At 65.5% G+C, this 24694-nt stretch overlaps 2 protein-coding genes across 23 annotated transcripts in view; one reads left to right on the top strand and one right to left on the bottom strand.

Moving 5' to 3' along the window:
* Nucleotides 1-89: 89 nt before the first annotated feature.
* TSPAN4 (tetraspanin 4) lies at nucleotides 90-22122 on the top strand. Of its 14 annotated transcripts, XM_081797537.1 has the most exons (12): nucleotides 90-255; nucleotides 4692-4815; nucleotides 5094-5169; nucleotides 5388-5487; nucleotides 7501-7671; nucleotides 8663-8742; nucleotides 17807-17998; nucleotides 19369-19443; nucleotides 20401-20502; nucleotides 20611-20742; nucleotides 20829-20912; nucleotides 21670-22122. In XM_081797537.1, the coding sequence occupies exons 6-12, from the start codon at nucleotides 8680-8682 to the stop codon at nucleotides 21736-21738; spliced, it is 717 nt and encodes a 238-aa protein (XP_081653663.1). In that variant the 5' UTR covers nucleotides 90-255; nucleotides 4692-4815; nucleotides 5094-5169; nucleotides 5388-5487; nucleotides 7501-7671; nucleotides 8663-8679; the 3' UTR covers nucleotides 21739-22122. The 14 variants fall into 14 exon arrangements, with proteins under 14 accessions (XP_081653663.1, XP_081653666.1, XP_081653655.1 ...); XM_081797529.1 differs by lacking the exon at nucleotides 7501-7671 and having other exon boundaries at nucleotides 93-255; nucleotides 4692-4904; XM_081797528.1 differs by lacking the exon at nucleotides 7501-7671 and having other exon boundaries at nucleotides 93-255.
* The window catches only part of CHID1 (chitinase domain containing 1), a 36657-nt gene continuing 26432 nt past the window's right edge, over nucleotides 14470-24694 (bottom strand). For 5 of the 9 annotated variants that reach the window (XR_014138420.1, XM_081797520.1, XM_081797516.1 and 2 more), the window contains one exon: nucleotides 24512-24694. Coding sequence is in view for 6 of the 9 variants with exons in the window: in XM_081797520.1 (XP_081653646.1) it covers nucleotides 24596-24694 (99 nt within the window). In the remaining 3 variants the exon portion in view is untranslated. The other 4 variants (XM_081797514.1, XM_081797515.1, XM_081797513.1 and 1 more) reach the window with 2 other exon arrangements.

The raw sequence follows: 24694 nt of genomic DNA on the forward strand, positions 1-24694 counted from the left end.
GCCCCCAGCCAGCCCCGCCGGCCCCGGTGCCGCCGCCTTCCGCTCCCGCCGGGTCGAGTTCCTTCCGCGCGGACCGGGGATTCCGGGGTCCGCGCGGCCGCGGCCGGGGGCGTGACGGGACTCCCCCTCCCGTCCGCCGCTTTGGTATGTCCCGGCCTACGGCGTCCTAACGGGACCTAAAGGGCCCGACGGCAGCGGTTCGCCTTCCTCGTGTCCGCATGACTGACAGCTGCGCGGCGGGCGGACTGCGCTCAGGTACCGCGCCCGCCGGTGGGGATGTCGCCAGGGTCCCGCTCCCCGCAGCCGCCGAGCCGGGCCCCGGAGCCGGGCTGGGGCCGGGCCCGAGCCGAGCCGAGCCGGCGCGGAGTTGGAGCCCCGAGCCGAGCCGCAGCAACAAGTGGCGGGGCCGGGACCGGGGGCGCGGCGACCCGCGGCGGGGATTACAGAGGGGCTGGCCGGCGGCCGGCGGGGGCCAGCGGGGGCGGGCGGCCACGGACGAGCCTTCCCGCCGCCCCTCCTGGCCCGGCCGGGGAGAAGGCTCTCCCCGCCTGGAGCCCCTGACCTCGCGCGCCCGGGGGGGGGATCTCTGGGGCTGAGTTTGGCGGTCCGGTTCTCAGCCGTGGCCCGGCCCGCTCGCTCGCACGGTGTCGGTCCCGGCCGGGCAGTTACCTGCAGCCCCGACGGCGGGAGGGCGCGGCGGGCTCAGCGGCAGCTCCTCTCCCCGCAGCGCCCCAGCGATCCGCTTCGGCTCGCGTCCCTCCTCCCTTCCTCCGGAGGAAGGGTCTGGGAGGGGGTGCGGGCGGGGTCTGCACCCACCCCGGGCCAGGCTGTGCTGGGTACCCGTGATCTGGGGGCGTCCGGCCTCTGAGGACTCAGAAAGGGGCGGAGGCTGGAGAGGGTGGTCAGGGAGGGCGTCATGGAAGAGGTGCCTTTTGAGTTGAACCTTGAAGAGCACGATTTTACCAGGAGTGAGCCTGAGTGTGTGTAAGGGAGTGGACTGATCCTGGCAAAGGAACCCCTGGATGGAGGCCTGGAGGCCATACCTGAGGGGCAGGTCCAGGCCACAAGTTTGTGCTAGGGCCAGAGCAGGTGGTAGGGCTAGAGGTGATGGGGCAAGAGCCACAGAAGATTTAAAGGAAGGTGAGGCTGTGTCTCTGGAAATGGGGTAAGGTGAGCTACTTGATCCCGGGGCTGGAGGCTGGGGGGAGATCAGTGTGCAGTGAGAGGCAGGGAAGGCTCCCTGGAGGAGGTAAATTTCTGGGCTGTGGGGGGGATGTGGCACCTGTGACTTAGGCAGGGTGTTGGTGGGAGGGGCCTGGTCAGGTTCCCTGGCCTGGGGCCTCTGGATCTCTGCTGGGGGTGAGTGGGGCCTGTGCTGAGTCCCAGGCATCAGTTACCCGCCCTCTCAGGTGGATGATAGATTCTGGCTTTAGCTGAGGGGGAGGGAGCCAGAGGGTTCCCTGGGGCCTGGGTGTGGCTGGCCAGAGCTGCCCCCTGCCTGGAGTTTGTGCCCCCACCTTTGCCTGGGTCCCGGACAGGCTGCCCAGTGCATTTGTCATCCCCCACACTGCCACGTGCAGAGCCACGAGTGAGGCTGCTTCCCTTCCCAGCTGCCCCTCCCGCCCCCCCCCCCCCCCCGCTGGACGCACATCCTGTCCCCGGACAGAGGGACAGGATAGGGGGCCTTGAGTCACAGTGGCCTGGGGTCAGACCCAGGCTCAGCGGCAGAGGCTGCTGGCAACGGTGGAGGTGAGGGACCCAGTGGAGGGGATCCAGGCTGTGAGCGGGTGGGCCTTAGGGAGCTGGGGGTGGTGGTGGAAGGCTTCCTGGAGGAGGGGCCCAGGGCCTGCCCCACCCATGCTCCTGCCCTGAGCAGTTGTTTACTCCGAAAGAGTGAGGGGAATGAGCCTCCCTCCCTAATCCTGGCCAGAGCCAAGTTGACATTCCTGGAATTCTGTGAGCTGTGTGTAGATTTGGGGGTGGTGGTGGCCTCCTCTTCCCGGGCTCCTCCCTCTGCTCCCTGATTTCCAGGGAGAGGGCATGGGGAGCATCACGGCTGCCCCCCCTCCCCGCAGCCTGTGTGCATGCTCTCAACACAGGTGTGCGCCGAGGCCCCTTGGGGTGTTTGGTCCTCTTCTCTGTCTCTACCCTGTCTTCGCTCAGCCCTGACCGGAGGACACTGGGAGCCTCAGAGGTCAGCCCTGCCCCCTGCCTCTGCCCTGGATGGCCGTGTCCCTCTGTGTGTGTTGTGGGGGAGTAGCTGGGCCCTGGGCCTGGCTCTCCTCAGGGTGGGCAGGAGGGAGACATGGGGGCCCAGGGCACTGGTGGGGAGTAGGGACGGGGGGGGCCTCGCCTGCCTGCAAGGAAAGGGGGGGCCCTTGCTTCCCCTCTCTGTGTGCAGTGTCAGCACAGATGTGGCCCAGGCCTCCGGGGAGGGAGAGTGCCAGTTTTTCGAGAATGGGGTATCCTGCCCCCAGTGGCGGGAGGCTTAGGGAGGGAGGGAGGGCTGTGCTCACATGTGGTTGGGAACCCGTGAGCCACGTTTCCTGCCAGAAGAGGGTCACTGCAGGGCAGGCAGGGATCAAGGCGAGCTCGGCGGTTCAAGACTTTGCTGCTGAGAAGCTCTGGCCCAGAGCATTGCCCTGTATACGGGGCGTCAGCGGACCCTGCCCGTGGGTCCTGGCATCAGTTTCTCCATCTGTACCGTGTGGGTAGAACCAGAAGCTGCCCAGCTGGAGGGTCCCGATCCTGGCTGTGCAGGCTTGGCCCCTAGCCCGTCTTGCTTTGGGTAGATGTGCAGGGTGGGGTGGGGTCCCAGAACACACACGCTCAGACGCCTTCCCAGGGTCAGATGGGGTTCCTTGCCTGCGGTACCAGTAGTAGTCCCGGCCTGGTGGTGTTTGCAGGCATGCTTGAGGCTCGCTGGCCCTCACCTGGCCACCCTGTGGACAAGCCTGGGCTCAGGGCATTTGGGAACAGCGCTGCCTGCCGGCCCTGCAGCCTGGGCCCCATGTGGCCGTGCTCCATAGGGGTCTTGGTGGCCTGGAGGCGGGCGGGCACACTCTGTGGGTGCCTGAGGCAGGGTGCTCCCAGGGCCTGTGGTGGGTGGAAAGGCGGCCCCCTAGGGGTCCTGATGGTGTCCTCTCCACTGCCACCTCCAGCAGAGAAATACCTGAGGGGGAGGGGGAGGAGGAGCAGGGATGTGGGGGGAAGACCCTGAGGTGGGGGTTGGCCTTGCTGGGCCCAGGAGAGACTGGGGGCCCCTCCCCTGGAGTGGGTGTCTCCCAGCCCCGGAGGCTCCAGTTTGGCTGTGGGGAGCTGGCCTTGCCTTGGCTCTGTGGGGGAGGGGGTGTGTGCGCCCCTCCCCCACGGTGGGGGCCTGGGTGGGCCTTGGGCCTGCAGGGCTGGATCAGCAGCAGGAAGGCCGACACCACAGGACTGTTTGCGTTGGCAGGGCCTTCCTGGCTCCTCAGAGCTGCCTCAGAGCCCGCTCTGCCTGGGGCCCCGGGTAGGTGGCTGTGTTCTCCTCTACCCGCTGATCTGCCCCCGCTGGGGTGTGTGCCCCCAGGCCAGGCCCCTGCTGCCTCTCAGCTGGGTACGCCACGCCACTGGCAACCTCCCATCTTTGTTTCGGCTTTTGGGGTGGTTCCTCTTTGAGTGGGACCTTGGTCTGGCCAGGTAGGTGCCCATGGCCTTCTCATGGCTTCTGCTCCCTTGGGGTCCCCCAACTGCTCGCCACCCCAGAGCCCTGGAGAGTCAAGAAGACCCAGCCCAGGACTGTAGGTGTGCTTGTCTTGGAGCTCTCCCTCAGCTCTGTCCTTGTTGCCTGCTGCAGGTACCATTCCGGGGGATGCAGGCTTGTCAGACCCTGCATTCAAAGGAAGCCCAGAACAGAGAATGGGGAGGGAGGCTTCCTGGAGGAGGAGGCCGGGCCTGGGTGAGAGACGGAGCCAGCTGTGGTCCTGTCTGGTCTCTGCATCCTGCCCCAACTGCAGGGTTGTGTCTGGGCTGCCCTAGATGGGAGTGGGAGGCTCTGGACTCACGGAGGAGCATTGTGGGGCCGGGAGGGCTAGAGGTCATTCATGGAGGGTCCATGGGCTGCCTTGGGGGTGAGGGCTGCGAGTGTGGCTGGGCAGTGGTCTCCTCCAGCCTTGGCTTGGTGTTGGCTATGGGACTTCCTCATTTTGGGGGGCCCAAGGGGGTTGGGGGCTGCTGGTGGATCTGCCCTTTAGGCCCTGCCTGGGAGGCCCATCCCCCCCGATGCCTAGGTCTTGGGGTGTGGGGGCATGGTGGGGTATGATGCATGGTTTTTAGCTTCTAGAATGTTGCTGTGGGCTTTGGGCTCCATAGCTCCTGGAGAGGGGGCTTATCAAGGAAAGTGGATGAGGTGTGTTCCTTCCACTGCCACCCTCCTCCTCCCCCCACTGCCCTTGCTACTTTCTGGGCCTGAAACCCCTCCTTGGATGCTTCATCCCTGGGCACAGGGACTGCCGAGGGCTCCCAGGTGCATCCTCTCCTCACTGAGGTTCTGGGGAGGACAGGTATGAGGTCACCTGCAGAACTCCGTCTGCTCACTGGCCTCTCGCCAGCCCCAAACGTAGGTCGGGGTGGACTGGCAGAGTGGGCACCCATGAGAGGATGAGTGTGTGGGGCGTGGACACCTGCCATGGTGATGTTTTGAACCTCTGCAGTCCCTTCCTGCCCTTGAGCTGCTGAGAAGACTGCCTGCCCCACCCCCGGGCTGCAAGGAGCACCTGGTCTGAGGAGTGAGATGTGGGGGGCCTGACTGGGATGCCTTCAGACACCCCCCTGCCCGTGAGCTTGGGGTCCCCTCCCCAGAGGCTCTGGCTTGTGGGGGAGCGCAGAATCCTCCCATGAATGCTGATGGCAGGGGAAGGGGCCTGGTGAGTCATCACCAGCCAGCTCGGTGGGGAGAGAGTGAGGTTGGTGGCTCAGGGCATCTATCTGCTTGGAGCCCAGGAATGGCTGGGCTGCAGGGCATCTTGGGGGGAGTGGACACCGAAGGCTGGACCTCTGGGGACCATGCCATGACCACTACATGCCCTGAACACGTATATTCTCTGTACGCACAGACCCCACGCGTGCTGTCTCTGTGTCTGTGTGCAAACCTGCCTCCCTCCCTGGGCATCTCCGGACGAGTGACCCAAGGTTGGGAGCAAAGCCCTATTTGAACCCCCCTGCCCCTGTTCTGGTCCCCTGAGTCTGGCAGCGCACCCCTACCAGTCCCCCAGCTGCCCTCTCCAGCCCTTGTAGGGACCTGGTCCTGAGTGGAGGGCTGTTCCTCATCCCCGAGGTGCCTGCCCAGCCTCTGGGAGCCCCGCAGAGGGTACATGTGGGCTCCATTGTGCCCATCTTTCCTCCCACAGGGCTCCAGCCTGACTTGGCTGCACTGACCATTGGTCCACCTGCTGGCTCACCTTCAGGGGAACCGAGCACCGCCTGGCTTCTTTCCCGCGGCAAGCCCAGGTATGTCACTGTCTGGTGGGGCAGCAGTGGGGCCAACCTGCACTGCCTCGTGTACTCTTCCACTCCTGGCCCAGGGGCCTTGCCAGCTGGATGCTCGCCTGGTCCTGCAACAGACGGTCCGAGCCAGCCGGATGCCATCTCCTGAACATGTCTCCTTGGGCCCCCACCTGCTGGAGGAAGGGGACTCCTGTGAGGGAGAAGTTGAACTTTGGGGACAGGGTCCCTGATCTGACAGGGCCCCCACCTGGCCTCAGCTCTGATGCACCTGTGTCCTCATTCCAGCTGGCCCCAGGACCCTTGGATGAATTTTTCAATTTCATTTCAGATCAGACTCTCCCGCTCACCTGTGGGTGGCTGCAGGGTTTTGTAGATGGGATGATTTGGGGGGTGTTGGGGCCTAGGGTGGGAACCCAGGCCAACTCCCCTTCTGCTCCCCTCCCTGCCCCACTCCAGCATGATGGAGTGGAGAGGTGAGCCTGGGGGCTCCATGGGGAGTCCTGCCCATGTCTGCTCTCCTCCCAGCCTTGGTCAACCTGCTTCCTCATCCCCAGAGGCCCTGCCCTGGGAGCCAGGCCAAAGGGAGACAGCCTCCTGCTTCTCAACATCCCTTCCCTACTCACCTCTGCCCCCCCCCCCCGCTTTGAGGAGGACAAAGCTGATGAGCTGGTAGCAGGTTCATTTATGTCCCTGGAGGCCCAGTGGTGCCTCCCTGAGTGTGTCTGACCCCGGCCTGTAGGGGTGCTGCATGGGGGGGTGGTATCTGGTGGGGCATAGGGGTGAAGTGGGGTGAGGCCCGCTCAGCCTGGATCCTCCCTTGGCCCACATGTGCTGCAAGTTGCACTCTGAGCCCACGCTCTCACATGTGCACATCCCTGAGTGTCCACCCTTGGACTGGCTGTGGAGCTGGCTGACTTGGGCCAAGGGGGCGCTGGGGTCTGGATGGTGCCACTTGTTTCCCGAGCAGAGCTGTGGGCAGAGGTTTCTGCAGGGCCTGGGTGGGGGCCCTCGGCTGCCTGCTTCTCCACGGGGCCACTGTTGTGCCTCTTTCCTGGGGCCCAGACACACCGGAGCACACTTGGGGGAGGAAAAGGTAGGGGGGCCATGGGAAACCCCAGGCTGGCCAGCCGTGCGACATGGGCAAGGCCTCTGGGACTCTCCTGTCTCCACTCCCTGCCAGGGCCAGCTCTGCTCTGGGGGGGGACCGCATTCAGACACTGCTCTGAGGACTTGAGCTGCTGGTCTAGGAATGGCCTGCAGGGGGCGGCAGAGGGCTGATGCTAGTGGTCCTCAGGGCCCAGCAGGGCTGCCAGACCTCGCTGGGCCCCCAGCCCTCCAGACCGTCCTGCTCAGCCTGCTTGCACAACCGCCCCCCCCGCCCCGACCTGCTGCCTCCCGCACCACTCAGTCTCTCAATTTGTCACCTTGCCAGTATCCTTTCCCCTGCACCCCTGCCTCCCCCTCCGCCTTCCCCTCTCCTTCCCATTCCCCTCTTCCTCTCCCTCCCAGCTCTCTCCCCTCTGCACGTGAGTGTGGCTGGATGTGTCTGGGAGGTGCAGGGTCTGACTTCTAGCACAGGCTGGTGCAGAATGAAATGGGAGGCCCCCTCAAAACTTATCGGTAATTCAAGAGCATTAAACCAGTGCCGGGTTCTGTGTGGCTGCACTGTCACATGCTGGGGAAGCGGGCCCTTCAACCGGAGAAGCAGGGCCAGGGGAGGGTCAGCGCGCCCTGACCCAGTGAACAAGCCAGCTGCCGTGGGAGTTGAGGTCTGGGCCTGTTTTCAGGTGCCTAGTGATCACCCTGCCCTCTTGTGTGTTCCGGCCCCTCCCTGTGAGTCTGAAAGCCTCCCCATTTCTTGCAGAGTGACCTACCCTCCTAGGCACCCTCCCCACTTGCCCTTCCCTGCCCCAGCCCCTCTCGGGCAGCCCCTCTCCTCCTTCAGAAAGGTCTCTCCACCCCCGCCCCCGCCCTCCTCCCAGGGTGGGTAACCTAGGCTGATTCCTGTCCCGACAGAGGCCTGTTCCCATCCAAGCTGTGAGCTGCGGGGGCTCCGGGGTCCCAGCGGGAGTCGCCCGCCCAGGCTGGAGGTGGGAGAAGCTGCTGGAGAGTGCGCACCCCAGGGAGTGTTCTGGGCTACGTTGCTGTCTAGCTCCGGGCGGGGAACCCAAGTCGAAGCCGCCCCAGGTCATCACCAGAAAGCAACTGGGTCACCCTTCATTTGCATAGCGCTCTGCATCTCGAGTGCGGTCGGAGGTCTCCAGGCCCGGCGGGGGGCAGTGGGGCCGCGGCGGAAGGCTGGCGGGGGGGGTCCTCGTTCCGGGGGCTGAGACCTGCCTGGGCCTTGGCCCTCGGCGCCAGGCCCCCGGCCCCGTCCGACGCTTCCCCTGCCCTTCGAGAGCATCTTCCTCCCGGGCCAGGGGAAGGCGAGAGCGAGGGGCGCCAGCGCGGGCGGAGCGGCCGGGGGCAGGGCGGGGTCGGGTCGTCGCCCTGGGGCCGCGATTGGCCGGCGCCCGCGGAGCAGTCGGATTTGCGGGGCTGCGCGGCTGGGAGGGGAGGGCAGGGGAGGGGTCCGCAGGGCGGTGCGGCGAAGTGGGAAGGGGTGCGCGGGTGAGGCGGGCGCGGATTGGCGGGGCGGAGGGGAACGGGGCGGGGGCCGGGGGCGCGGGGCGGGCTGGCGAGGAGGGGAGGGGTCCTCGGGGGCGGGGCCGGCGCGGATTGGCGGGCGGGCGCGGGGCGGGGGCCGGGGCTGCGGCGCGGGGGACCCGGCAGGTGTCCGGGGCCGCCGCCGGGGCGGAGCGGAGCGGCGCGCCCGGCTGCCACCGCGGGGCCGGGACCGGGGCGGGATGCGGCGTTGCGGGGCGGTGGGCGCGGGGCGCTGAGCCCGGCGGCGGCCCTGGCGCGATGCGCCGCTCGAGCACGGACGAGTCCACGTACCGGCGCAGCCCGTCGCCGGAGGGCAAGGAGCCGGGCTTCGCGCGCGGCGGCCCCTTCCGGCGCTACAGCAGTCTGTACGGGCGCACGGGCGCCGGGGACGGCGGGGACGGCGGGGACGGCGGCCCCTTCTTCGGCCTGCACGCCAACCCCGGCCCCAAGGCGGCCCAGGCGCGCTACACGTCGCCCAAGGGCAACAAGTACGTGGTCTTCTACCTGGACCTCTCCTTCATCTTCCTCCTAGAGCTGAAGCGCTGCAGCATGGCGCGCGGCTGCCTCCAGGGCGTCAAGTTCCTCATGTTCGCCTTCAACCTGCTCTTCTGGGTGAGTGGAGGCGGGGCCGGGGGCCGGGGGCGCGAACCTAGAGTCGCTGCTCCAGCAGGGATGGAGGGCGAGACACCAGGACGTAGCCGGGCGGGGGGGGGGGGGATGTGTGTGCCCAGGGTCGCTGCCCCAGCTGCGGGCCAGGGCTGGCCCGGCCCGTGGGGCGGGTTTCCGGTACCGCGAGGCTCTGGCCGAGGCTCTGCACTCGGGGCCGCTGCCCCGCGTCCTCATCCCTCTCTTCCTGAGACCGGCCGTGTCCCGCACCTGCGCGCCCGATGGGGCGGCAAGGCACTGCGCCCGCCTGCGCCGGGGTTCGAATGCTGGTCGTGGCCGGCAGTGCGCTGAGCCTCTGGTGCCCCCCCCCGCAGCCGACCCCCCCCCCAAGTGGACTGACCTATAGGCCCAAGGATCGTGGTTCTCAAGGGGCTGTCGGGGGCCAGGTGGTCCCCTCCAGTCTCTGGAGGCCCTGCGGAAAGGGAGAGGGGGTGTGTGTGCACCAGTGAGTTCTCTGGCTGGGCCTGACACTGAGCGGGATGTTGGGCCACCAGGTGTGCTGGGGAGGTGTCTGGTCTCCCCACTGGCTCTTCTTCCTACATGGTGCGAATGTGTGTGCGTGTGTGTGCACGCGCGCGTGTGTGTCGGGGTGCGGGGCGCCCATAACTTTTGCTGAGGTGGGTTGGGTTTGCTCAGACAGGATGTGTGTGTCCAGGGTCAGAGGTGGCCGCTTCGTCCTCCAGACGAGGGTGGGTGGGTGGGGAGGATGATGGAGATGACAGAATTGCCACCCAGCCCTGGCCCCAGACCTGCAGGGAGCGTGGCAGGCCCCAGCTGTGGCTGCTGTCCCACCGGAGCAGGTCGGAACAAGCCCGCCCAGGCTGGGGTTCCACTGGCTGGGCTAGGGGAGGCTCCGTGGAGAGAGGATGCCAAGGTCACTCCCTGCTCCATCGTTAATTCTCGAGCCAATCCTCCTTCCACAACTAGGAGTGAGGGGGTATGGCCTGGGCTCTGGACCCCACAAGGAGGCTGTGCTTTGCATGCTCATTTGCATGCAGTTCAGTTAAGGCCAAATGCCCAGAATCCTGCTCGTCCTTTCCTTCTTAGGCTGTGCTTTTCTCTTCCCAGCTTGTGGTGGGGGTAGTCAGGGGGCCCCGGGAGGGGCAGCCAGCCTGGGCTGCCTGAGGGGTGTGATCCCAGGGGTCTCCTGCTAGGGGCGGTCACCCCAAGAGTTTGTTCTCTACAAGAGACTCCTGGCAGGGATGAGGCCCAGGCCCAGGGTGAAGCACCATGAGGCCAGGAGCCAGAGCAGGGGCGGGGGGCAGCTGGAGCCCGGGCCCAGCACATGAAGGGGTGAGCATCTTCTCTTGGTGGGGGATGTTGAGCGGCTGCAGTGGGCACCAGTGTGGTTGGCACCGAGTGGCTGGCGGAGTGGGCATGTCACTGTGGGTGGCCAGACCTGACCGGTGGAGGTGCAGGTGGCGGAGCGCCTGGGGTGGCGGGGGGCAGTGGGGGCAGGTCCCAGGAGGTGGGCAAGACTTGCTTCTTCCCTGTCTGCCCTCCTCAGTGATCTGGGCAGCTGCCTGCAGGCAGAAGGAGAGGCGACCCCTCAAGGGTCCCCAGGCTGAGCTGTCTTTGCCCTGTGAAGCCTGAAGGAGCGTCCGTAGCAGCTGCAGGACAGACACGCTCTGCCAGTCCCTGCGGTGGATCAGAAACCCCTTTGGGAGCTCCTCCTGGGCTGCACAATCCATTTCCCTTTTATTCCACATTCTACTTTCCAGAGAAGCCAGCTGGCCCCCTGCTGCTGACCTGGGCCCGTCCCTGCCCCAGCGTGGTGCCCAGCTGGGGTCTGAGACCCGGAGGGCAGAGAGGGGCACCCGGGCCTGCCCACAGCCCACAGGAAGCACTCGCGAGGCGTGGTGGGAATGGTCAGGAGGCTGAGTCCCGGTTGGAGGTGCCAACTAGGCTGCCAACTAGGCTGGGGCAGAGGCTAGAGCACCCTTCCCCGGGGCCCCAGCTCCTTTGTTACCTGGGGGTGCTGGCCCCCCACTCCATTTCCCACTGTCACTGGGAGACTCCTGAGCATCATGCCTTAGTCTTCCCACTGGAGCTGACTGTAAGGGTCAGGACTGAGGTTGTGGGAGGGGAGTCCCAGAGGGCTGGACCTCAAGACACTCACCTGCGTCAGTCCCTCTGATCCCACCCTACAGGGCCAGGCCAGGTCAGGTGCTGGGCCAGCGTTTGCCCTGGCAAGTGGGGAGGTCATCATCTGCAGCTCGGGTGGGATGGGGGGAGTTGTGTCTGGTGGGGCAGCCATGCCTGTCCCAGGTGTGGCTCCCAGAGGGAGTGGATGCCGGGGGTCCTGGGGGGGGGGCAGGAGTCCAGGCTGCAGGTGCAGATGGGGGGAGGGGCGCAGGGAGGTGAGGGGTCCCGAGGGCACCAGCCCTCACACCTGCTTAGAGGTCAAGGTGCCGTGACTTCTCTAACTTCATCCCACCCTTGTCTTGGCTCTCCTGTCCCCCAAGCCCTGCCTGGCCCCCCTTTACCTCCGGGCTTCGACTCTGCTGGAGGCGGACCCCTCAAGGCCCTCACATTGACCCCTTGCTCCTCCAGCAATACCGTCCCCATTGCACCCACTTCCCTGCCCCTAGGGCGCCTCTGGCCAAGACCAGAGTTCCTGACTGGGCCTGGGGAGGCAGGGAGTGGGGAGGGCAGGCTCAGCAGATAATTGACTCTTATTTATGTGCCCCGTTTGGTGGGTTTTCCCTGGGGGCTCCTGCTTGGGTCTGGGAAGGCAGGGCTGAGGCCTCTAGCCGTGGGTCCTCGTGGGGCGGGAAAGAGTCATCACCTGTCTGTCTTGGCGTCAGTCTGCCTGGTCCTGTGTGGATGGGCTGAGTCCCTGGCTTGTCTCAGTGAAGGAAACAGGCCCACGTGTTGTCACCAGGGCTTGGAGCTGGGGTGACCTGAGGCGGGGGGCTGGGAAGGCACAGGCACCACCCGGAGGAGGAGAGGGACACAGGGGCTGGTGGCCGGGGCCCCTCAGAGTCCAGAGCCAACTGACCCTCATAGCCTCTCCTGCCTTCCCACAGCAGCTGGGGCCTTTGTTGGGGACACACAGCTCCGGCAGGGACACAGTGGCCCTTTTCTGAGGCCTGCACAGGTGTAGGGCCAGGGTCCCCACGGTGGGGCCGGGGGTGTCTCCCGGGAGCCCCATCCACGTTCAGTACCCGGGAACAGGTGGGGTGTACCGTGTGATGCCAGGCGCGGGGTGAGGGTTTGGGGCTGTTCAGGCCCCCACGGTGGCAGAGGTGGAGGCCCCAGGGTCGGCGGGGGGGGGCGAGGAGGAAGGAGGTGCTCTTCCTGCCCTTCCCCCGCTCTGGGGCAGAGGGCTCAGGATTCCCCCAGGGGCAGTCTTGGTGGCCCGGGGGGGGGGGGCTGGGGGGGGCCTTGGAGGAGGCGGGGCTGAGCCTAGCAAGGTCAGGGTGCTTCTGTGTCTCCCCCTTGGCCAGCTGCCCGACTCCTCCCAGATTTGGATCAGCCAAGCTGAGGGCCCCCCTCCTGCTGCTCCCCTGGCAGGTGTCCCTCCCCACCCCCCTTCCTGCCCCTGGGCTGCGCGCGGCGCTGCCTCTCCCTGCACTTGTGGTCAGGGTCCCTCTGCATGGCTGGGGTGGGGGTTGGAGCCCTGCCTGCCTTTTCCTGCTGCCCAGGCCTCCATAGGACTTTGGGTAAATCCTGCCCCCTTGGGGTCTCCTGGCATCTCCCTTGCCCCAGCTGTACCTCAGGGGGGCCTGGATTTTCCCCTTTGATGAACTGCAGATGATGTCCGAGTGAGTGGCCTGAGTGGGTGGCTGTCACTAGCCCTTGGGCAAGGCCCCTGAGACTGGTGGAGGAGGGGACACATGGTGGCAAAGGGCCCCGTAGAGCTGGGGGCCATGACCTCCCCCCTCAGTCCTCCCTGCAGCTGGGAGGCCACAAGGCAGGGCCAGTGAGCATCCCGGACCCTGTGGCTCTCGGCCGCGGCCTCCTGATGGTGCTGGGCGCGTCCCCGTGTCCAGGCTTGTTTCTTTCTGCGGCAGGGTAAAGCAGGGGTGGCCTGCTGCCTGCAAGTAGGGGTGGGCGGGCCGCCTTGCGATGGGTGGAGGGAGGGCAGGCAGATTCTGTGATGGGATTGGGTCTGGAGGGCACCAGGGAGCTGGGGGTGGGGGTGCTTGGCTGTCCTGGTCAAGGGTCAGGACACTCTCCTCCTTGGGGCCAGCAGCTGGCTGATGGAACAGACGGGGATTCGGGGCCTGGGGATGTTGATCAGCTCTGTGGTGGCAGTACCGGTCCTGGGTCCGGCTCGGCGACCCCCACGCCATCCACGGCGGGGATGGCAGGCAGAGCGCTGATGCTGGAACCAGGTGTGTGTGTGGCCGAGCGGGCGGCTCCCCGATAGGTTGGGGGTGGCGGCGGTCCGTCAGGGGGCCCCGGTGAGACTCCCCAGCAGTCTCATGGCCCACTGGCCGAGCCAGCAGGTGCCCCTGTTGCTAGGGTTCTTATCTGTCCCCTGGATGCCCCTTTGTGGTCCAGTGAGCTCCTCCTCGCCCCTGAGGGTGGACTTGGACCTTCCTGAAGCTGCCGGCCAGGGCTGTTCTGTTCCCTGCCCAACCCCTTCTCCGTGGACACTGGCTTCAGGGGGTCCTGTCAGTGGGGCTGTCTCCCTGACGGGCTGGGGCTGGTCTCCTTGTGTCCGAGCCTTGGGGGTCAGTGAACGGGGCTGATGATGGTGTGGGGGCTTGCTGGCGTTTAAGAACATGAACGGCAGGCAGTTGCATAGATTTTCAGCGAACGGCCAGGTGACCATATCCGGTCAAGGTAGGGAACGTTTCTGTCAGCCCAGAAGGTCCCTGAAGCCCCTTCGCTCAGTCTCTCTGACTCCTGCCTTGGGGCAGACCTGGTTTCTGGCACAGCGGACACATTTTGCCCTCCCTGAACGTGTACAGATGGGGTCCCCTCGTGGCTGTTCTCGGCTGGGAGGGGTGAAACACCTCGCCATGCCCAGCCCCCACCCCAAGGCTGTGCTGGCTGCCAGGCGAGGGGCTTCTGGGCACAGGCTTGGCCCCTGCAGGCACCCAGCCCTCCACTGTGTTCCAAGGACATGGCCAGCTGTCCCGCCATCTGCTGGCCGGAGGGGCAGTGGCAGAGGGCCACCTGATACCTGCCCCTTCATGGGCCTGGGGGCGGGGGTGGCATCTCAGACCATGTGGTCCCTATACCCTCAGCCCTAGGCCAAATCAAAAAATGCACAGACAAGAAAAAAGGACAGCAGGAATGGGGGCGGGCACAAGCCAGGCACTGGGCTGGGGCTGGTGACAGGTGAGGACAGAAGATAAGGCGTATGCTCGAGATGCACGGGAGGGGGTCAGGGAGGCCACAGATGATGGCAGGGCAGGGATGGGAGTCCCCAACGGGAGGGCTGGGACCTTCTCTCAGGCGGTCAGTGGGTCTGCTCCTGGGACCCAGCTGGGCTTTTGTGTGGCTGGGAGGAGAGTCCAGCCAGTGCCCCAGGCAGTGAGAGAGTGGGGCTGGGCAGCCGTGGGGTTGGGGTGGGGTCCTGGCCTCCCAGGAACCTCAGCCCCACTTACGCTGTGTTTGATGTTCTGTGTCTGAGTCTAACGGGCCTTGTTTTTTTCCTGCACTTGGAGGCTGTAATTTTCCTGCCAAAATGTTTTAAAAGCTGCGTACGCAGAAACATTTTCAAAATTACAGGTAATTTTATTAACTGTGTGCATGCATTCTGTTAGTGTGTGTGTCTGAGTTTTTGGTGACTGGTCTGTGCAAACAAGCTTGAACACGGAGGGCCTTGGGGCTTGTGGGCAGGACAGGCCATAGGGCAGCATGTCTGTGACATGAGCCCGTGCGACACGGTGCCGGCGAGGGCTGCCCATGGCAGCGGGCCGTGTGTGTGTCCCAGCGTGGGTCTCTCCTGACGTCTCCAGGTGGAGGTGGGACGTCGTGAACAGAGTTAATTAAGGAAATCCGTTTCCACCAGTGCTGGGGGTGAGGAGCACCGTCCCCGGTCCCCTGGAACCTGGACTGGTCCCCACCCCCCACAGCCGCTTTGCTCCCCGTGTCCTCCCCATGCCCTTCCATGTGTCCCCATGGGACAAGGGAGCTCAGACGGGCTCATTTTCCTGCTGACAGGAGCCATCTGCCGACGTCCTTGAGGCAGGCAGTCAGGTTGTAAAGAACGAGTCATTGTCTCCTTTGCTCAGGGACCTGCCGCAGGAGACGGCCCCACCCACCGAGGCCCCATCCTGGGGGCTCAGCTCGGAGACATGACTGGCTCAGAGTGGGGGCTGCGTGGTTCAGTGGGGGACAGGCTGGCGTGAGGCCTGGGCATGGCAGCCGGTCAGTGTCCCTCCCCACAGGGAGGTGGCCCACCCTCACGCCCTCCCTGACCCGGGTCCTCGGCCACGGTGTCCCTTCTGTGCACAGCACCCCACTGTGCGGCCCCAGCTTCAAGCTTCCCCTGGGGCTTTGGAGATCCCAGAGGCAGTGGGCACACTGTGGGGACACGGTGTCCCTACAGGCACGGGGTGGGGCATAGCTCCAGAAACCCCCCCGGCTCCCTGTTTCTTATCTGCAGGTTGGGTGGGAAGATCGAATGAGCCAGAGCCTGTCCCAGCCTCTTCTGTTGCCCCATGTTGTTGAGTGGTGCCTCCCACAGGCGGGCGTGGGGTGCCCAGAGGCGCTGGATGTCCCCCTGGCCACCCCGCCTGGGGTCAGCACCTCGGACAGTGCCAGCGCCATTGGTGGGGGGCCTGCCTCCATCCCACAGGTGGGGGTGCACACACATCTTCATAACTGCCCTGGGGCTGTGCCCAAGCCCAGCTCTGCAGTGAAGACGTCACCTGTCTGTGTCGTCTCCCCCTCCCCCACCCGCGCTGGGCAGCTGGCTCCTCACACTGGGTGCACACCCAGGGCCCAGAGGCAATTCAGGCCACTCCTCCGGGTGGGTGCCCCCACTGGCCTCCCACCTCTGAGCCTCATCTGGGCAGCCTCCCCTGGCCCCCTGGCCCCTGATCATGGCCCTGGGTTTGGTCATTGCATGGAGATGGCCTCAAAGGAGGCCACAGGCAGAGGCTTTTGTCACCGTCCATGGTGGGCCCTCTGGGAACTTTCAGGGCCATGTGGTCAGTACCCTGCAGCAGGGTCCCCCTAACCTGGTGCCCTGCCCCCTCCCTGTCCATTGCCTGAGCTGCAGACCCCCACCCTACTCTGGGGAGGGGCTCAAGCAAGCAGGATGACCCCAGCTTCCTGGACCCTGCCCTGAGCCAGCAGCATTCAAAAGAGGTGTTGTTTATAACTTTTAGACCGCAGTTCTTGTTTCTGTGGAAGGTGCAAAGAGGGGCAGGGGGGCCAGAGACGACCCACATGTTCACCCTGGGCTGACTGGACCCCCACTGGATGGTGGTGGGCATTTCAGCTGGGGACTCTCCTGCCCTTGGCAAGGCCCAGAGGGATCCCAGACGCTGGTAGGCCTGGGCCAGAGCCCCTGGTGTCTGCCCACACCCCGGGAGCCGTAGCCCCTAATGCTCTTGGGTTGGGAGCTGTGTCCCCCCACCCCCATAATTGCAGTCTCCTGCCAGCCTGGTTTAATGCATGGTGTGCACACTCCCCAACGGGTTATGGAGAAACGAGTGGTGGCCCCACCCCCATCCCAGGGCCAGGTTGACTGGCCGGTGAGGCCTCCTTGGGCAGGGGTCTTAGAGCCTGTGGGGCCTGCTGAGTCATGGGGTCCCTGCCAGGCTTGGGGAACCAGGCCAGTTGTTGGGGAGGCATTGTGTGTGGATGGCCCTGGCTCCCCTTGGCTCAACTGACTGGGTGGGAGGCTCATTTCCCAGCCTCAGTTTACTGGTCTGGGAAATGGGGTGGGAGTCTGGCCATCTAGGCTCAGGAAGCTTTTGTGGGGTGATGCAGGGCTGGATGCTGTTTACCCTGGAGTCTGTGACCTAGCCTGTCCTGGGCATGCAGGGTGATCACTCCAAGGGCTGGGTGTTGTGCCCAGGAGAGCCCTGGGGGCTGAGGCCATGGGGGCCAGGCCAGATGGTGAGGAGTGGGGAGGGGTCCCCAAAGCCGCCTGGCTTTCCCCAGGGCCCAGCAGGTGTTGGTCACCAAGTGGTCTCACCGAAGCCCAGGTTTTGGGGGACCAGGTCAGCTTTTGTGGGGCTTGCTGCCCCCAGCCTGCACCTGTTTATTCCTGAGACCACCCAGAGCCCTGGCCCATCCCTGCTCCCCCAAGGCTGGGTGTCCCCTTCACCAGGCAAGGCCGTGGGCCCGCACTGGGTTCTTTACCACTTTGGCTTCTCGCCCTTCTAACTCTCATTTTAATTGTGTTTGTAGTAAGGAACAACTATGAAATTCAGTAAAAGTTCCAGTGGTTGAGAGGGAGGGGCAGCAAGGGCCAGGGATGAGGTTCTCTGCGCTGTCCTGTGCTGGCGTCCACGCTGGGGCCTGGTGGGTACCCTGGGGCTTGTGCTTAGAAGGGGACAGCTGGGGACACCAGGGGGGCCCATGGGGATTGTGGCCACCCACTGGAAGGTGGTTTTTTTTAGTAAGAGGGGAGCGTGTGGTCCAGCAGGGTCTCCAGGAGTCGTCTCCCTGACTCTCAGGTCCAGAGAGGCTGTGGGGTAGGTGCAGGCCAGGCTCTGGGGGAGAAGGGGATGCTTCCTGAAGGGGTGGTGTTTGGGGGGGCCCTGGGCCCCCTGCCCTGGCTGCCTCACCATGTCATTGGGACAGGGGCAGGCACCCCATTCGTGACCTGAGTGGAGAATGTCCTCAGACCACATCCTCCCCACGGCCATAGGTGTGGACCTTGGGGTCCCCATTACTGTGGCTGTGGGGGAATCGGCTGGGTGCTGGGACAAGACTAGTAGGGGTGACTGGCCGTGGAGGTTGGCAGGGTGGGCGAGGGTGCACGGGGCCCATGGGATGCCACTCTGGGTGGCCACAGGGGTCTGTTCTGGGGTGGTCTGGAATGTGTGGATGGTGGCCTCACTGCCCTCTCTCCCTACCCCGGCGGTCCCAGCTGGGAGGCTGTGGCATCCTGGGCGTTGGCATCTGGCTGGCTGCCACCCAGGGGAACTTCGCCACCCTGTCGTCCTCCTTCCCGTCCCTGTCGGCCGCCAACCTGCTTATCGTTACCGGCACCTTCGTCATGGCCATTGGCTTCGTGGGCTGCATCGGGGCCATCAAGGAGAACAAGTGCCTCTTGCTCACCGTGAGTGCGCCCCGCACGTGGGCTTCACCTCTGGGGCCTTTGCTCCCTACCTGTGCTGACCCCGCAGGGCCAGCAGGTCACGGCCATGGCCTGTGGCAGCCCCAGGGGGCCTTGCTGGGGCCTTCCAGACCAGGCTGGGGCTGTGGGGGGTTGGGTGCTGGGGGGCTGCTTGCCCAGAGCTTAGTGGAGGCCTCCCTTGACAGGACACATGTCTTATCACCCCCCCACACGAGTGCCAGGTGGGGCCCCTCCAGCCGGTACCGGGCCCGTTTGCTCTGCGACCACCCTTCCTGGGACCCCCTCCCCAGCTCCCGTCCCAGGACCCTCTGTTGAGAGGCTCACAGTCCCCACCTCTGCCTCGGAGACAGACTTACAGGCAGGATGTGTTCCCGTCTTTAGGAACATTAATCACAGATAATTGAGAAGGGGAAGGATCCCCGGGGTCAGGCTCTGCACCTATTAATAGGTCTAGCAAAGGCCTCCGGCAGCTTCAAGTCCTAAATCACCCCTTCAAATTGATCCAGCCTGAGGAGCCCTTGCCCAGGGTGGGGCCTCGGAGGGCATGTCCCCCAGTCCGTGCAGCTTCCCCAGGTGTTTAGCACATTCCAGATGCTCCCATCAGGGCCTGGGGCTCTGATCCCTCGGAGCAGCAGGTCCCCAGCTGCCCCGGGGAAGGAAGCTGCAGTGTGTGTGTGGGGCCCAGCCCCGGCCGTCCCCACAGGGAGACTCGGGAGTCAGAGCCCGGGGCCTGCTGGGGGCATCCTGGGCCCGCACTGAGGGAAGGCCAGATCGGGGGCCTCAGGAGAGGACAGGGCGCGCGCCCTCCGCCTGGGCCCCATTCATGTCTGCAGGAAAGGCGGGGTGGACACAGGCCGTCTCTGCTGCTCCACTGGCCTGGGACTTCTATGGCAGGGTCGGGGCTGTGCCTTTGGGGGTGCTTGAGTGGGAGGCTGTCACCCAGCAAAGTTTGTGCAGTCAGGTGGGGCTTCTCAGGCTCCTGGCGGCTGTCCCCTCACCGTGGTCTTTCCCGAGTGGGTGTGCTCTGGTGGCTGTGACCCCCAGGGTTCAAGGTCATCACAGACTGACCTCCTCCCCGCCCACAGGGAGGGGGACACGGGCACAAAGCACACGTGTGCCGGCAGGTGTGAGGCTTGTGCTCCGAGGTCAGTCGAGCCAGAGAAGAGCCCCTCCAGAGAAGGGAGGGGCCCGCGGGAGGTGGAGCGGCATGAGGGTGGTACGCTACTCTCTGGGGGCCGGAGACCTGGTGTGCGTTCCAGCAGCACTGGGGCATCTGTCCGAGGTTCGTGGAGGGCTGGGGGGCAGCTGGGGGTCGGGGCGGCCAAGTCACCAAGGCCAGGTCTCCTCTGCAGTTCTTTGTGATGCTGCTCCTGGTGTTCCTGCTGGAGGCCACCGTCACCACCCTGTTCTTCGCCTGCACTGACAAGGTTCGGCCACCCCGCCCTCCCCAGCTTCGGGTGTGGGGGCTCTGATCTCCCCACCCGGCTGGTGGCCACCGTGCTGTGGTGACAAGGCCTTGGGCAGGGCTGGGAATGGTTGTCACAAGCCCCATGCTCTGTGCGGGTGGACAGTGGCCCCTGCCATCCACTCACTGGAAGACCCGGCTTTAACCGCAGCCACCAGAGGCCGGGCCTGGGGGTTTGGGGAGGTTTCTGGCCCTCCGAGAAGTGGGGGTGCAGGGGTGCGGTGCTGTGTTCTGGCTGAGCTCCTTACTGTCCTGGACTGCGTGTCTGCTGGGCAGGGAAAATCCCCCATCCCCATTTACTTACTTACATTACTGACTGCTCATTTACATGTGTTTTGTACTCTGAGTTGTACCCTAGACCCGTGTTCCTTATTTTGCTCACATTTTTGCACCTCTGCCCGTTGGGAGCTCTTGCTTGGCTGCTGGGTCCCTTTGGCATCCTCCCCTCGGTGTGCATTCTGGCGCTAGACACCCCCCAGACCTAGCTGGGCGTCTCCTGCCCCAGCCCTGGAATCAGCCTTTTCTCCAGGAGCCCTGGTTCCTTCACTGGAGGACGGTCTGGGGAACCAAGTTCCGGGGGCCGGCGTGCTCCTCGCCACTGGGGCGTCGTAGCTTCTGGGCCCCGGAGCGGACGGACGGAGCCGTGTACTCACAACCCGCATGTACAGACCGCGCTCGGTGTTTCTGTACGTGTCCGTCTGTCTCTGTACCTGAAGCTGAGGTGTCGGACTCTGGTGCCAGCAGTGTTCAGCACCACAGAGGGCCCAGGGGCGGGGACAGGCAGGGGCCAAGTCCTGGGCCTGGGCACAGGGATGGGGGCTTCTGGGAGGAGGGGACTCCAAGGAGGGTGCCGGGGTTCTGGATGAGGGAGGGGGAGCTGGCCGTGGGGGTGGTCCTGCTGACCCCTCTACACTTGCAGATCGACAGGTATGCCCAGCGGGACCTAAAGAAGGGCCTGCACCTGTATGGCACCCCGGGCAACGTGGGCCTCACCAACGCCTGGAGCATCATCCAGACCGACGTGAGTCTGTGTGCGTGTGGAGGCAGAGGGGATGCGGGTGTGCCAAGTAGGGGGGCAGGGCCCACCCGCCTGCTCCCCAGCCATCCCAGCCCCTGCGCCTGTCTGTAGTTTCGCTGCTGTGGGGTCTCCAACTACACCGACTGGTTCGAAGTCTATAACGCCACGCGCGTGCCGGACTCCTGCTGCCTGGAGTTCAGTGAGGGCTGTGGCCTTCACGCACCTGGCACCTGGTGGAAGGCGGTGAGCACCTACCCTCCCAACGCATCCGGGACCCGGGGGTGGAGGGGGTGGCCTCGTGGCCCCTGTGACGTGCACCCTTCCTCCAGCCATGTTACGAGACCGTGAAGATGTGGCTCCAGGAGAACCTTCTGGCTGTGGGCATCTTTGGGCTGTGCACGGCACTGATACAGGTACGCTGGGCGGGGCCTGCCTCAGGAGCCACCTGGACCAGCCCCAGCCCCCACCTAGCAGCCTAGCTCACCAGCACCCGGGTGGAAGCGCCTCGAGCCCACGTGGCTGCGAGGTGGGGTTTGAGGGATGGTCCGGGGCCACTCCACGGGGAGGCGACCTTTGACAGGTCAGGGACAGGCAGGCCAGCCTTGTTCCTGCGGCCCAAGCCTGGCAGCTGTGGTGGGTGGTGGTCACGGGAGGGCTCAGTGCAGAGTGAGGGTGGGCAGCCCAGGCCCTGGTGCCCCTGATCCTGGCTTCCCAGCCCCCGTGAAGTCCTGCGTGTCAGCACCGTGGGGGAGCTCGAGGCCAGTGTGTCAGTAAACTCGGACGTCAGGGCAGCCCCCGCTCCTGGGGTACAGAGGTAGATGGGGGTCGCAGCCAGTGCACACAGACACTGTCAGAGGTGATCACAGTTGGATGACAGGCAGGTAGGGAGGGGCACAGAGCCGATGGGCCCTGAAGCCACCAGCAGAACCACAGTGGCCACACTGAGAGGCGGGTCTGGGGGCCGAGCCCTAGGAGTCCCCAGGGTGCCCGTGCCAAGGCTCAGGGGGACGTGGCTGGGCTGGACCTGAACTGCCAGTTGGGGGAGGCCTCCCGAGAAGTGGGGTACAGGCCATCCAGGGAGGAAGCTGTGGGGTGGGGTCCATGGGCAGGACCCCTCTGTGCTCGTGGTCTCCTGGAGCAGTCCTGCCCAGCCCCCTTGTGTCCCCGCAGATCCTGGGTCTGACCTTCGCCATGACCATGTACTGTCAGGTGGTGAAGGCGGATACCTACTGTGCGTAGGCTGCCCACTGCCTGCCACCTCTGCCTCACAGCCCATGGGGGAGGTGACCACGTCCCCACCTGCCTCTCCTGCTCAGGATTCAGCACCAACCCTGGACGCCCCCCCAGGACCCTCAGCCAGCCCTGCGAACACCGTGCTGGAGGAGGTCGCCAAGTGCTGGCCACGCAGGCAGGGCTGGGGGCGGGAGGAGCTTTTCATACCCATGTACTCTCCAGAGCAGCGCTCCCCTGGCTGGGGTCATTCGCGGGTGGGGGTGGGGGTGAAGGGCCGACCGCTGGTCCTGGTGCTCAAGGCGAGGCTGTTGCCCCACCGTCCACATTCCACAGCGGAGCCAGTGCGGGCTCTGGGTGCATCTTAATAAAGCGCGTGGGCGACAGCCCCCACCTGTGTCTGTTGCTGCCCTGAGCCTCTGGGGGGCTGCCCAGACAGACCCTGTGTGGCTGTGGGCCCCCACCATGTGCCCCGTGCCTGCAGCGGGGCTCCCGCACACGCGTGGGGCCAGCCCCCAGCCTCCGTGAGATCAGACACAGGAAGTGCAGAGGCGTCTCAGGATGGCCCTGCCCTCCGACGCCCTCCATGCAGCCCCAGGGCGTTGCCTGCCCCCCGTGAACTTGGCCCCCGAATTGTTCATCTGTACGGATTCTGCAGATAAAATGGGCTGTCAGGAGTGGAGCGGCTACCTCTGGGGCGCAAGCACCGGGGTCTCCTGAGATAGGGCTGACGGGGTGAGGAAGCCGTGGGTCTGGGGCTTCGGGCTGGAGGATGGGCCCCTCCCAGGAGCCTCACGAGCCCCCAGCCTCAGTTTCCAGCCCTCCTTCCTGCCAGCTCCAAGGTGTTGCCCTCTCTCCGGCCCACCTGGGGATGCCCAGCCAAGCACTGACCACGGCCTAGACACAACCCAGACCGCCAGTGTGCACCCAAGCCCACCGACACCTCCCGTCCTCACTCCATGGAAACTACCAGATCACTGCCCTTAGTGATCTCAGGGCACGTGGTTAACGCCCCCAGACAAAACTTCCTCACCTACGAGCAGCAAACTGGAAAACCGGCAGGAACGGTCGCACACCCAGCAAAGCAGTCCCCATGTAACCCCCTACCAGTGTCCACAGAGCCCGCCTGCGAGGACCCGGGCCCCCCATTCGTGTTTCTCTCCAAGCATGTGTGACCAAAGTCAGACCTGCCCCAGGCTTGGTTGCTCCTGTGTACCCCCCATGCAAGCTCTCGCTGGACCCATGGGAACAGCTTGCAGACCTGGGATCCTTTCTGCCCACAGCCTCCTATGTGACCCCTCAGACTCCAGCCCTGACTCAACCTCCCCCATGGCCCTCGAGCGGCCTTCGTGCCCCGGTCCACCAGGGTCCCTGCCCTCCAGTACAGACCCCCACCTGTTGCCTCTGCTTGCTTCCCAGGCTCACTGTTCTCAGTGTGGGTGCCCCTGGGGGTCTGACCTCAGGACCACTCTCCCAGCCCCCACCAGCCCCCACCCCCTTTGCTGGTCCCACCTTCCCATGCACACCCAGCATCTGTCACCTGCCCGGCTCCCCATCTAACACTGACCCATACTGTGACTTCCAGACACACTAGAGCCCAGCACCCCAGCCCTGGTGCTAGGGCTCCTGGCTCCCTTCCTGCCCAGGCCTCTGAAGCTGGGACAAGGGGCGTGCCGGCCTGTGCCTCCAGCCCCACCCTCTGCTCCTGCCCACTGCCAGGGTGGCCGGTGTGGGGCTGGGCGAACCCCATGCTGTGGCCCCACGTGCCAACCCACAAGCAGACAGGCATACACACGAACACGTGTGCACACGCGTGCTGAGCGTGCACACGCGTCCACGGCGGCTGCACACGTGGACTTCTTGTGACGGCTCCGCTCCACCCCCACACCCCCTCTCCCTCCTTCTATTCAGGCCCAGACTCCTCACCCACGCCAGCAGGCCGTCCTGCCCCCCAGCCCCATGAGCAAGTCTGTGGCTTTGGGAGAGGGGGTAGCTGGCAGGGCCTGTCCCCCTCAGAACAGCGGAGTTCTTCCGTGGGGCCGCTCCAACAGGGCACTGGCGGGCCCTGCCCCTCAGAGCCCTTCCTGCTTCACGTCCCACAGCAGGAGAGCAGGGAGCACGGCCTCCACCCCAGGACTTGCAGCGTGGAAGCCCCAAGTGCTTTGGGCAGGGCCCCAAGCTCACGCACAGCAGCTGAGCAGTGAGTCGGGGCCGGCTCCGCGGACAGCACCAGGCCCCGGACTGGCGTGCTTACCGAGGAGGCTTCGCTGCTCGCAGCCTGCAGGACCATGGAGCTCAATGGCTGGGGCAGGGGCCGGCAGCCCTTCTGGCCGAGGGCCTGGGGGGCGGGGTCTAGCTGTCTTTGGCTACTGGCAGTCCCAGAGTCTCTCCTGATGTTTCATCCCGGGAGCCTGGCTACGCCTGTGGGCAGAACCCGACCGCCCAGCCCACTGGCACCCATGGGCTCGCAGGGTTCCTTTGCGGGACGGGAACAGCTTCTCTGAGTCGGGCTTCGTACAGCGGCCCCCACCCCCTCGCTGGGCTGGCCGGGCCAGCATGGGCAGGGAGAGGCCGAGGCCCCTCGGCACAGCCCCGGGGTCCACAGGGGAGGGGAGAGAGCCCGGTCCTGCCCCCACCTGGCCTGGCAGCAGTGAGGGCTGGGTGGGAGGGGCCTGCGTCGTCTGGGCAACCTGGCCAGGACGGCCCCACCCCACATCACTGGTGAGGAGGCCTGGCTCCCAGGACCCCTCAGCCACCTCGAGGACCGCAGCAGAAACTGGACTGGAAAGAGAGAAGAGTCTGTATTTCACATGTGAACTGGTCACTCCATCGTTCAGGAAAAGCACACATCCGCTTGCAGCCAGGCCTAGAGCAGGTCGTAGAAGTAGTCCAGGCCCTGGCCCAGCTCCCACATGGACACTCCGACGCCCAGCTCCCGGGCCAGCTCCAGCCGCACCTGCACAGA

Source organism: Leptonychotes weddellii, chromosome 11 (assembly GCF_054177405.1).
Source record: "Leptonychotes weddellii isolate Sample4059 chromosome 11, ASM5417740v2, whole genome shotgun sequence".
Taxonomy (NCBI): Eukaryota; Metazoa; Chordata; class Mammalia; order Carnivora; family Phocidae; genus Leptonychotes; species Leptonychotes weddellii.